Below are 13,630 nucleotides of genomic sequence, written 5' to 3'. Positions count from 1 at the left end.
AGTGCCTCACCATGCTCTTTCTGCCCTCTGAATGAGAATGAATTCTTAAAACTTCTGTTAAACTCAAAGCTCACTACCTGTCCTCTTAATCCAGTCCCTACCAACATCCTGCAGAGCATTTTTCAGTTGCAGTTATTACCAACTCATCTCTTGAATTCAGTGACTTTCCTTGTCTTTATGCAATCTTGGGTCACCCCACTGCTGAAGAAATCCATACTTGACCCAGCCCATGTTAAAAACTGCTGGCGGGTCTCACTGGTGCCGTTTATGTCAAAACTACTAGAGCGTGCTGTTTTCAGTTAAGTCTCACAGTTCCTCCATGGTAAAAACCTTTTCAATCCATATCAGTCTGGCTTCAGACAAAACCTGTCTACTGAAACTGCGCTCCTGTCTGTTACTGATTCCTTACGACTTGCCAGATCCACTGGTCAATTCTCAGTCCTTATCCTGCTGGACCTGACCGCAGCTTTTACGACAGTCAACCATCAGATTCTCCTCTCCACACTCTCTGAGCTTGGCATCTCTAGATCTGTCCTCTCGTGATTAACGTCATTCCTCACAGGAAGATCCTTTAGAATATTCTGGCGAGAAGAAGTGTCCAGATCACATGAGTTGAAAACAGGGGGGCCTCAGGGATCAGTACTTGGCCCTCTTCTCTTTTCACTATACACCTCCACACTGGGTGCAGTTATAAGCTCTCATGGCTTCTCCTACCACTGCTATGCAGATGACACTCAGCTTTTCCTTTCCTTTCTATAAGATGACACAGCTGTCTCACGAAGAATATCAGCATGGCTTACTGATATCTCTGCATGGATGAAGGCTCACCACCCTCAGCTGAACCTATCAAAGACCAAGCTCATTGTCTGTCCAGCCAATCCTTTCTTACTTCCGCAAATAAGCGGGCAATACCACTGCTTGAGTCTATCACATTTGTGCCTATGTCTTCTGCCTGTAATCTTGGTGTCATGGTGGCTGATCAGTTGACCTTTAAGGTCCATGTTGCTTTTATGGCCTCTGTCTGCCGATTTGCTCTCGACAACATCAAGAGAATCAGACCGGTACCTGGCAGCAACAGCTGGTCTTCAACCATACCAAAAGAGATTATTTTATTCAGTTTTTACCTTCACTCTTGATCTAAATATACACTAACTCTCAACAGTTACACTCTACCAGCAAAATATGCCTGGTGTGGGGCTAAATCTCTATCCAGACTACTTTTCTCTGCTGTTCCACGGTGGTGGAATGACCTGCCAAACTCTGTCCGTTCTGCTGAGTACTGATCTACTTTTAAGGGCAAGCTAAAGACTCAGTTCTTCAAGGAGCACCTCCGCATTTAGTTTGACTCTGCTGTTGGTCAGAGGAATTGGAGAACAAAGTCCAGTTCTTTACAGCTAATCAGCTCTGAAAAAGCTGAGCTGGTGATGATATTGGAGGGATCTATTGTTTCTTGTACTTTAACAAAGGGACTATCCAGCGATAGGGAAGGGAACATTTTTTAAAAAGAATTTGCTTGTACCACTACAAAGCAACACCTACATTCAACTGTACCAGCAGCCGTCTGACTAGTGCTTATTTATGATGTCCTCTACTGTTTGATATCTTGTTTGTGTTGTTTGCAATGTCAGATGTAAATCACTTTGGATACAAGACTGTAGAATAGGAAAGAACAGATACTTTGACATGACTTCAGATTGGATTTGGTCATAGTTGCCATGATGACAGCTAATAGTTTTGTTATCTGTGATGAGGAGAAAACAGCCAGCTATGTGTCTGAATCACCAACAGAATGAATGTTGTGTGCTATGTAGTGTACCCCATAGAGTAAATGAGAGGTTCGGGACAAGTGTGCACATTTAGGCTGAGCCAAAAAAAAAAAAAAACTCAATTCCAAATCAAAACACAAAACAGCCAGAACAAGAGTTTCCTCAGTGACAGTTCAATGCATAATGAATTCAAGAGAATTGGGCTTTTCATTTATCACAACACTTGTAATGACTTTTCATTGTCATCAAGCACAGGAACAGGAACTGAATTTTGTGCTAAACACCAAAACTTTATGCAAAATTCTTTGTGAGACACTATATAGTTATCTGTCTGAGTGCCAGCGTGAACAAACTGCTGTCAAGTCCTACTACCACACCACACCAGATTAAGGTGATGGCAGTACACAACAGCAGGATAAATATTTTTACATTTCCACCTTGGATGAAGTTTTACAAACATGATTTTTCCCTTTTAGGAGCCAAAATGTGTTTTCAACTAAGTAATGACAAATGTATACAAAAAATCTGTATTTGTTTGGTGGAAAGTGAAATACATGAAAGCCAAAAGAAAGGGCTTGCTTATAATGCTGGAAAGTCTCCTTCTTCAGGTGGAGACAAATTGAAATTTGAAAGAAAAAGAAATCTTAAAATTTACCATACAAACAAAAGGTAACACAAATGTTTACCTATTTTCTTTTAATTGGCAACTTTAATCCAGATATTCTAAGTTAAAAAAAAATATCCTCATTTGAGGGTAGATGATATGTTTGTTCAGTAATATTCATTCTGACACTGCTGAAAATACGGTTGCCATCACATGAAGGCGTCTAATAAAATTATTTTACTTTGAATGAAAACATTTTTACAAGGGAAGCTTCTGTAATGAGGCTATCAGCCCACATCACAAGACTGTCTTCTGATTACAGAAATTTGAAATTACTGCCAAAATTCAGTTGTACTGCTGAAGGAAGCCAGTTACCCCCTGCCCTACGAATTAATTGAACACTAGATTAGAATAGTTTATCATTGCAAAATAATCAAGTATGACAGTTTTCAGACATCAGCTGTGTGTTGAACTCCAGAGGAAAATGTGCACAGCAGTTTTCATTTAGGAAATACTTTGTCATGCCAGCATCATCCTAAATGTAGGATTTCCTCATTTCACTTGTTTTCTTTTAGGATGCCTGTAGTGACACGGTCAGTCAGGGACAGATCTGCAGTGGGTCGGTTTCCAACTGTCACTCTTGAATCATGGGGCGATGAGGAGGAAAATCATGAAGAAACAGAAGAAAGCAACGCTTCCAAAGAAAACGCATGTCAGAGATGGCTGCAGAAAGCGTGCTGGTGCTGCTACCCTCGACCAAAAGAAGATGACGTCACAGACACTGTGGTGACAGGGACTGATGATGTAGATAAGGATGACGGGATAAATGGCGAAAAACCTTCAACAAATGGAGGCGAACTTGGTGGTGAGTACAGCTCACGTGTATATTTATCAGAAAATAACAGCACACAGTAGATTTGAGTTTGTTCTGTCATTGTTTTTACAGCAGCCCTTCTCAAAGTGCAGTCCATAGACCTGATGAAAAGTAAATCCGGGTTAAATCGCATAGAACATCACACAAATCTCTATGAGAATGACAACTTCATCATCCGCAGAGGGCAGACCTTCCAGATGTGGATAACCCTGTCTCGACCGTTTGACCCCAACACAGACACACTTCGCCTTGAACTTAAAACAGGTTTGTGAGGAAACACTAATCACTAAACTTTGCCACTACATTCACACATTAAACACTTTGTGTCATAATTTAATTTTTTTACTCAAGTGAAAGCAAACACCCCCCCCCCCAACCCCCCCCCCCACCCCACCCCCACCCCCCCCCCCACCCCACCGAGACCAGTTAGACTTGGTCAGAGCCGAAAACCACAGCTGCCTTTGCTGAGAACCCCACTACCAATAAAGGCTCAGGACAGTCACAGTGAGACATCTGTTGTGCTTTTATGCTCATATCTTAAATCACTGTGATTTAACCTTTTAAAATCTGAACATCCATCCATCCATTATCCTGCTTAGTCCGATGAAGGGTCACGGGGGAAGCCTATCCGAGCTGTCTTTGGGAAAAAGGCGGGGTATACCCTGGATAGTTTGCCAGTCCATCACAGGACTACAATCACACACACTCACTCAGGGCAATTGAGAGTAACCAATTAGCATAACATGCATGTCTTTGGACGGGGAGAACATGCAAACTCTTTATAGAAAGGTTCCTGTCCAAGCCTCGCCTAAGCTGAGAATCAAGCAGGGACCTTCTTTCTGAGGCCACATTGCTAACCACTATGCTACCACACAGTCCAACTTCTAGATGGGTCAAAAAAGGTCATTTTGGAGACTTTGCCTTAACTGTCAGCATTAAAACCTGCATTAAAATTTTGTTCCGCTTCGATTGATGAGTGTTGGCTTTTGAAGAGATACAGCCAAAAGGATAAACATATTCATCCTGAAATTCAAATAATGACTGTTAAATTTTTTCACAAACCTCAAAATAGTTACCCTTACTATGAGTCCAAAACTATACAAATATACCATGTGGTTGCAGAGACATACTCGTTTTATTATGGGTGTGCAAATTTTTGTTTTATGCATAACCGAATTTTGGCATTTTATAAATAATTATCATTTAAATTTTGCTGCAGAACATTATTCAAGGCCCGGTCATAAATTGTGCTGATGAGAATAAATATTCTATATTCATTTGTTCACAATGATAAAGTTAAACAAAATGTCACCCAGTTTCCCCAAACATGTGACATGTAATTACACAATTTCATATTATCTTGCTTACCAAAAAGCCGTTTGACAAAATTCTTTTAATGATGTGATCCACAGTGTATCTGAGATATGCTTCATCTGCACAGGGGGAGTGAAATAGATTCAGTGGGATATTTGGTTTCTATTGCTATGGTAACTGTGCTATTGCTATGCTTTTAAGATAGTTCTCAAATCCCTCACCAAGTACAGATCCTCTGTAGAACCAGTTCACTAGAACAACTGCCACTTCCTGCTGTTGGAGCCTCAACCCAACACCGGTTTACTTGTTCATGTCTGTCTTTGCATGTCCAGTCATTGTACGTCAACCTGAAACACAGCACACGTTAACGTATTTGAAGACATCAAATGAAGACAAGGTCACACCCACATAGAAGAAAAAGTAAAAAAAAATGAAGTGCTGTGGCTTTGCACAGTTTAGAAAGGGAGGTAAATAAAAGGCTGCAGGACTGGAAATTATGAGTAAAGATAGAGATGTATAAAACATTTAATCCAGTTGCGGTGAGATTAATTATTTCCACACAAGGCAATGTTTCATTTTGGTTTCTATTTATTCAAACATACAAAAAATACAGGTGTGGCTTTAATTGGGGGGGAAAGTACAGCAAGAGTTTAGTTCTGTTTGGACATGTCAGTCAGGAACACCTTCAGTTTGTTTACTTTTTTTTTTTCTGATGAGGGTGATACATGTTTCCTCCTACCTTGTTAGGGCCGGTGCCATTGGTGTCAAAGGGAACCCATGTAATTGTGCCTCTGGTGGAGGAGCTGAAGGACGGACAATGGGAGTCTGCTGTGGTGGAACAGGATGACAGAAGGATAAAGCTTTCAGTAAATTCATCACCCACGGCTGTCATTGGCAGATATCAGCTCACAGTGGAAACAAACTCTGCAAATGGAAAACACGTTTCCACACATGACCCTGCTAATGACATCTACATGTTGTTCAACCCCTGGTGTGAAGGTAAAAAAAACACTACCTGTTTTTCCCGCATATTGTGTATAACATGTATAAAGCCTGAAATTTACGATATCTATTATAAGGGATGGGGAGAATAAGAAAACAACCTTAAAACATATAAACTAAAATGTTAAAGTTGTTGGTGCAATAAAGTTTTTCAACTCACAAGCTCACTGAACATCATTCACAATTTGCAATATGTACAAAACAGCGGATTAAGCAGACTTCAGATGTGCTGGGAACTTACTGGGATCATTTAATCATCTTTTACATTCTTCATGAAATGGAATATAAACAAATATTTCAAAATGTACCTTTTTATCACAGAGTAAGTACCCTTTCGAAGTACACATTGTATCACACACGCTTTGCTTACGGTGTCACTGCCTTCTCATCACCTCAAGTCCACTACTTTTCTGACAGTTTCTGTAAATATGGACAGAAGTAGAAGAAAGAATTTCAGTTTAGCTATTCTTTTTGGTTCTCATCAGATGACTCAGTGTTCATGGACTCTGAAGATGAGAGACAGGAGTATGTCCTTAATGACGTTGGACGGATCTACTATGGCACAGCAGACCAAATTGGAGCTAGAACATGGGACTATGGGCAGGTAAGTGGCTGAAACCTTGTTCTGTCAATGTTGATGAGTAGAACAGCAGAAACTGAATGGACTCTTCCCCATCTCACGTTTGTTTTTGTCTCTTAACATCCAGTTTACCGATGGGCTTCTCGCTGCTTGCCTTTTTATACTGGAAAAGAGTCTAACTCTTAATTCTGGTTTTGGAGACCCAGTTAATGTTGTGCGAATCATCTCAGCTATGGTGAGAACACACCTGATACACTACTTTTCATTCTGACCTTCATATTATTTAATAAAACAATTAAAGTTTCTCACTCAGTATGGGCAAATCATTCAGGTCTATTTAATTGGAGCAGGATGAAGGCTCATTTTCAGATTGAAAATGTTAATTTTTAGTTGAGAAATATATTCTCAACTAAACTTGTAATTAAGTTCAGCAACAACTTTCAAAAGAACTTGTAGGGGATCACAGTTACATAATACATGTGATAGATATACAGTTTACATATCCAGAAGCTGGTGCCTGTGGAGGCAATTGGAGTACAGCGAACTAATTGTCATGTTAAAAAAGAACTCAATTGAAGGTAATTTGACCTGTGTGACATTTCTGCATCATGCTGGAGGAACCAAATCAGAAGATGCTACACTGTTGTCGTAAAGGGATGGGCATGGTCAGCAACAATACTAGACTACAGCAATTAAATTATGCTCTGTTGGTATTACAGAATAGAAAATGTGTCCCAGGCAAGATGGATCCATGTTTCTCAGATGGTAGGGTCATAATTCAGACCTTGTTTTTTTTTTTTTTTTTTTGTTTTTTTTTCAGTTAATTAAGGGGTTAGAGATATAACTTGGTTATAGTGTATTTCAGTATAAATGCCTCTCTGTCTTTACTTAAAAACAAGGCCAAGAACCCTTTCATGTTTCATCATGTTAACACTCTTTTACCAATCAACCTCGACAGCTTTGATAAGTCGGAAGGTCAGAACAGAAGAAACAGGAACTAATAAGGACTTCCAGTTGTAGTGAACGCTGGCAACATGACGCCGCTGCTCACTGGCCATGCATGTTTTAGTGATTTTTGGTGATTTTTTAAATTTTGTTCTAACTATAGATGGGTCAATGAAGCCTTGTGAAGCTTTTGAGGCTTCTATGTGATTGTACTGAAAAAAGCAGTCAAAGCTTCAAAGCCTCATAAAATCGACCATATCAGTGACATCTGGTGGTCAGCTGTTGTTATTACAGGTACAGATTTTCTAATAATTTTTCCAGCTTGATTTAACTTCCAACACAAACAGTTCAATCAGTCTTGCAGCTGTCTTCATTCTGGGGGGTCATCATCTATACATTCGGTGTTCTCAGTGTATTAGTTATGATTCAATGTATTGTCATGTTACTCATTAGCTTTTATGACACATGATTTAGATAAAACTAGATGACAAACTAGATGACAGATATGTCAACATAATTTTGTTGAGAGATATGATAGTTTGGACGAAGTGCTTATGCATATATCAGTGGGAATCACTAATAAGAGCCCTAAATTTGGTTCATATGCTGTTTTCTGATTTCTGAATGATAGATTACACAGCCACACTAGTCGGTAACACCATCAACGTAATGAGATTTTGAGGCCAACTTTAGGCAGGGGCATTAGGGGGCAATGTCCCCTCAGACAAACACGTTGCCCCCTCAAATCAAATCCTATATATATAAATATAAACCACCTAAAGTCTCTCTCCCCTCTACACCGAATAGTTTGTTCTTGATTTTTATATAAATTTGAGGTTATTGTTTGAGGGACTTCACCTTATTGTGTTCTGGAGTTTGATATTCTGCTCTACTTTTGTTCTTTGTGATAGGCCTAACTCAGGGCGTCCAAAGTCGGTCCTTCATCGGACTAAGCGGTTAGGATAATGAATGAATGTTTCCCCCCTGAAGAATTGCTACCTTATTGTGGTCAGGGGATTTGCGTGCGTCAGTGACCCAAAGAGCTATACCAGCAGACGGTTTAGTTTCTAGTAGGACACCCAAGCTGGACAGGTCTTAGGTTAGGGGCCTGACAAAGTGAAATCCATTTCTTCAGAGTATTGGACTCTACTAATAGTCCTATTTAGAAAAAATTTATAAACAACAAAAATGAGCCGAAGCATGACGGGCATGCTAGATGCCCTGTTCATAATTCTGTCTGCCCCCTCATTTATGCATTCCTAGAGCCGGCCTTGGTGCAGACCATGAACTGAGACAGCCTATGAAACTTCCCAGTTATACTTGCGGATCCATCAGACCCAGTGCTCTGGGCACAACAGATAGCACTGGTTCCACTCTGAACTACCATTCGCAGCAGCTGAACGTGACACCTTTTTAAAACTTCCTGGATCCAAACGATAATCCGGATCACCACCAAAATTTGATCAGTTCTTTTCACTTTTACAACTACTCCCAAAAAAATGTTCATCAATAACTTTTTGAGTTATCTTGAACACTGACAAACAGATAAACACCAGTTAAAACATAACCTCCTTGGCAGAGGTAATTCCTGTTGCCAGTTATCCTAGCCAATGTCAGATAGATATTTAGCAATACCATATAATACTAAATACACTAACTATAATACAGTACTAATTTATCTGATACTATTTAATCTTATGCCATAGTAATATGCTCCTTCCTTTGTGGGTGACAAAGTGGAAGTATTTCCATATTCATGATAGTTTTCTACCTGGATTCTCCCTTCTGGAAGTTCTCTCTGAATCGTTACCCTCTCAAGCCTGTAAAGCAGTGAGCAGGAGGGAACGCCAGGCGTTTAGTCTCATTCTGATAGATGATGTGGCATGGCACCAGTACCACCAATGCTTAGAATCAGTTACATCATTTCCAGTGTCTAGTTGGGGTATACGAAGTGTCACATGTCATTGGTTACGTGACTTAAGAGTTTTGATACAGGCTTTAACGCATGGTCAAGTTTTCACAAACATGCAATTAAACACTAAGAGACCAAAACTAAAACCAGATAAAAATTCAAGCTAAACAAAGCCCACACCAGTATAAGCTAAAATAATGCAAGTTCATGTTGAGGAATGTCTCCCTTTCTGTTTCTGCTCCCTGGTTCACACCTACACTTTGTCTCTTTCGATGCAATGAAGGATGTGCAAACAAACATGAATCAGGGTAGTGGTGCACAGCACACAACACCAAAATAATACTTGTTTTTCAGAGAGCTCATGTTGTGATAGTGGGCTCTTCATCTCTAACTATCTGTTTGAAACCATTAAACACATGATAAAACCCTTGTTTCATCTACTCTGACAATAAAACATTTATTATTACATTCAGCAGATTGCTGTCTGCTCCGTTTTTTGTTTTTTTTTTTTTTTTTTGTTTGTATAAAGCCAAATTAAGGAACAAAAATGGGGAAGGTAAAAGAAAAAAGTGTTTGATAACTGCTGGAACGGCTTTTAAATGTCAGATGTTAAGGATGAGTCTCTTCATTTGTTCAGATAAACTCCCCTAATGACCTCGGTGTCCTGGAAGGAAACTGGTCAGGAGACTATTCAGGTGGAAATTCTCCAACTGTGTGGAGTGGAAGTGTTGAGATCCTACTGGAATACCATAAAAACAATGGCATGCCCGTCAAATACGGACAGTGCTGGGTCTTTGCTGGCATTACCACTACAGGTTAGCAGAGTTGTTGTTGTTTATTATAAGCTTATGTAATCTGTGCCAGTTTGTTACAACACATCTTACACAGATACAGAAACACACCCTTTTAATGCATTATCACTCTGCCTGCAGTTTTACGGTGTTTAGGCATTCCTTGTCGAACTGTGACCAACTTCGAGTCAGCGCACGACACAGACGTCTCCTTGACAACAGATGTGTACGTTGATGATAACCTGGATCTCATGGAGGAACTCAACAGAGACTCCATCTGGTAAGCCTTGTTATTCTATTCTATTCTATTCTATTCTATTCTATTCTATTCTATTCTATTCTATTCTATTCTATTCTATTCTATTCTATTCCATTCTACAGTCATTTATCAGATGCTTTAATCCAAAGCGACTTACATATGAGAGTGAAAACAATACAAGCATGAAATCAAACAGTAGAGGAAGGGGCTGGTGGACTGCTGGAGTCCAGTTGGACGCCGGTCTTGACATAGTACTACAGGCTTTATTTTGTCTCCCCCTGCCCCGCAATATTACCTATGTTACAATACAATGAATGAATATCATAATATTTGCTGCAAAGAACTGGACTAAGTTCTCCAACTGTCACGACAAATATAGCTAAACTAAGTGTGGAAGTGCTCCTGGAAAAGCTGAGTCTTTAGCTTGCTCTTAAAAGTAGACAAGGACTCTGCAGAGCGGACAGAGTTTGGGAGATCGTTCCACCATCGTGGCATGACAGAGGAAAAAAGTCTGGCTAGTGATTTGGTCCCACGTAGTGGTGGTAAAACAAGGCGTCTTTCACTGGTGGAGCATAGTTGTTGCAAGGGAATGCAGCTCTGGATTGAGGGGTGAAGGTTAACAGGAGCCGCTTGTGTTATGGTTTTGTAAGCCAGAAGCAAAGCTTTAAATTTGATGTGTGCTGTGACCAGGAGCCAGTGAAGTGGGCTCAGAAGCAGAGTGACTTGAGCCTGTTTGGGTAGATTGAAGACCAGACGTGCTGTGGCATTCTGGATCATCTGCAGAGGTTTAACCAAGAATGCAGACAGGCCTGCCAGTAGGAAATTGCAGTAATTGATGTGTGAAATGACCAGAGCCTGAACCAAAAGCTGTGTTGTGTGTTCTGTCAGGTATGGTCTGATTCTCTTGATGTTGTAAAGAACAAATCGGCAAGTACGGGCAAGCAAGGCAACATGGACCTGAAAAGGTCAACTGGTCATCCACCATGAGACCAAGATTGTGTGCAACAGACATAGGCACAAGTGTGATATAGTTGAGCTTCACACTTATTTGCGGAGGTAAGGAAGGATTAGCTGGGCAGACAATGAGCTCTGTCTTGGACAGATTCAGCTGACGGTGGCGAGCCTTTATCCATGCAGAGATTTCAGCAAGGCAAGTTGATATTTTCATTGAGATGGTTGTGTCATCTGGTGGGAAGAAAAGGAAAAGCTGAGTGTCATCAGCCTTCATTATATAGCTGAATGCTTCAGGAAACCCAGCTTTCTGTTTATATAATTTGTCTTTTTCTGCAGGAACTTCCATGTGTGGAATGACTGCTGGATGGCTCGTCCAGACTTACCTCCTGGCTACGGGGGCTGGCAGGCGGTTGACGCCACGCCACAGGAGACCAGTCAGGGCACCTATCGTTGTGGACCTGCTTCTCTTGCTGCTGTTCGCAATGGCCATGTCTACCTCAAACATGACTGCCCCTTTGTGTTTGCTGAGGTTCGTAGAAAAGCCATTTTTTCCTCAGTTTTTACATGATCGGAATTTTATAAGATTTAAGTAATATATGATAGAAACGTGCTGTGTACTAATAATGCCCTCATCAGAATAAATGACATCTAACCATCAGTTAAGGGCATTACTTGTTAACTGTCTTGCTACTCCTTTTCTCTATTTAGGTGAACAGTGACAAAATATACTGGCAGAGAAATGTAGATGGTACCTTTAATCAAATCTACAGTGAGAAACACGTTGTGGGCCTTAACATCAGCACCAAGGCTGTTGGCTCAGATAAGCGAAGTGATATCACACACCTTTATAAACATCCTGAAGGTATGAAAAAAAATAAAGAAAAACTCCAATTGCTCTCATTAAAATTCCTTCAACTTACTGAGCTGTTACTGCTGTATTATTTGCTGAATTATCTCAATTTTCCATTCATTCTTAGGCTCGGAGCAGGAGCGCATTGCTGTGGAAACAGCCTGTCGCTACGGCTCCAAAGCAAAGGCCCTATCATCTCCCACAGCAGAGGACGTCTCAATAGAAGTGATCATGGATGGTGCAGGTCCTAAAATGGGAGAGGATGCAGAGCTGACTATCAAGCTGAGGAACAGCAGCTCAGAGCAACGTAATGTCAGCCTGCACAGCCAGTTGGCAGTCATGTACTACACTGGAGTCCACAAAGCCACAGTCAGAAAAGACAAGACTGATGTGCAAATACTGCCTAATATGGGTGAGTGGAGAGAACAATTAATGAGACATTAAAAACAGCATCTGAGTAGCTTAGCTTAGCTGGATTCAGCAGGGAAACAGCAAACCTGGGTTCATCTAATAGGAAGAAAACCCTGTTACTAGAAGCACTGAAACCTCATTAACATATGACTTTTCATCTCTTTTGTTCAACAACACTGCAGAGACAATCTTGGAGTGGACCCTAGAATATGAAACCTACAAGGACCAGCTAGTAGATCAGGCTGCCATGTTGCTGACGCTTACAGGCAAGGTCCAAGAAACTGGGCAGATTCTGGCCACTCAGTTCAATTTCAGACTTAGGACCCCAGATCTCATTCTAAAAGTAAGCAACCCAGCTTATCAGAAAACAAACAAACAAAAAAAATACAGTGCAGATCTTATTCTAGATCAGATTTTCATTGCTCCCTGTTTTTCTCTCACACAGCCAATTGGGAAGGCTGTGGTAGGGAATAAGATGGCGGTGGAGATTTCCTTCACTAACCCACTACCACAAGTGTTGAAAGCAGTGATATTCCATGTGGAAGGTCTAGGTCTTCTCCCTGCTCGAACGATTAATTATGGGTGAGGCAGAAAAAATATACTTGATATAAGTACTGACTCGTTTTTTTTCCATCTCTACCTAACTTTCTCTTTTCTGATTGCTACTATCATTTCTTGTGTCTCCCTCAGAGATATTGGCAGCCATGCAACCGTCACACTCACTGAGCACTTCGTCCCCACCCTCCCAGGAACAAGGAAATTGCTGGCTTCTTTGGACTGCAAGAAGCTTACGCAAGTTCATGGCGTGTGTGACATTACTGTGGAGGACAAAGGCAGTGCTGTTCCATAGTGATTTGCAAACAAAAAACACTTTGAAACTGATTGTTGAAAATCATTTTCTCAACATACGTAGGTTGATACTCATTATATCATCAGTCATTTTTTCATTTTGGTAAAATAGCAAAAGGCCACAGAGAGTAATGAGAAATGTGATGGATTTCACCTCAGAGTGATTAATCTTTTTATATTGTATGATAACCAGTATTAAATTGAATCAAATTATTACTCATTTTGATGCAGATGTTGCTACCATATGAAGACAGGTGCGTTGCAATTATGATTACTTTAAATGAAAACATACTGGCAGAAGTTACACGGTATGGTAACTTGAATGAAGGAAAGATGCTTTTTTTTAAAAGACATGCTCAATGTTTTCATCAAATTTTATATTTATATATGCAATATATTTATTGTTGGTTATTTTGCTATGTGTTAACAATAACAGAGTGTTTTTGTGAGTGTTTTTAATACTGCAAATTTTTGTGTGTTATGAAAATAATATGAAGTTAAAATGCTGTTTGCATTTAG

At 40.2% G+C, this 13,630-nt stretch overlaps 1 protein-coding gene across 1 annotated transcript; it reads left to right on the top strand.

Annotated features, from left to right (window-relative positions):
* Positions 1–2,946: 2,946 nt before the first annotated feature.
* LOC306759954 (protein-glutamine gamma-glutamyltransferase K-like) lies at positions 2,947–13,112 on the top strand (the record flags this gene model as incomplete). The annotated part of the gene is made up of 13 exons (XM_079245701.1): positions 2,947–3,235; positions 3,317–3,508; positions 5,306–5,557; positions 6,046–6,164; positions 6,268–6,375; positions 9,635–9,812; positions 9,930–10,068; positions 11,338–11,530; positions 11,710–11,863; positions 11,979–12,263; positions 12,445–12,605; positions 12,708–12,844; positions 12,953–13,112. The coding sequence occupies 13 exons, from the start codon at positions 2,947–2,949 to the stop codon at positions 13,110–13,112; spliced, it is 2,367 nt and encodes a 788-aa protein (XP_079101827.1).
* Positions 13,113–13,630: the final 518 nt, after the last annotated feature.

This window comes from Telmatherina bonti, assembly GCF_933228915.1.
Source record: "Telmatherina bonti genome assembly, chromosome: 8".
Classification (NCBI taxonomy): domain Eukaryota; kingdom Metazoa; phylum Chordata; class Actinopteri; order Atheriniformes; family Telmatherinidae; genus Telmatherina; species Telmatherina bonti.
Note: the sequence above shows the minus strand (reverse complement) of the source record. Positions and strands in the feature narration are given on the sequence as shown.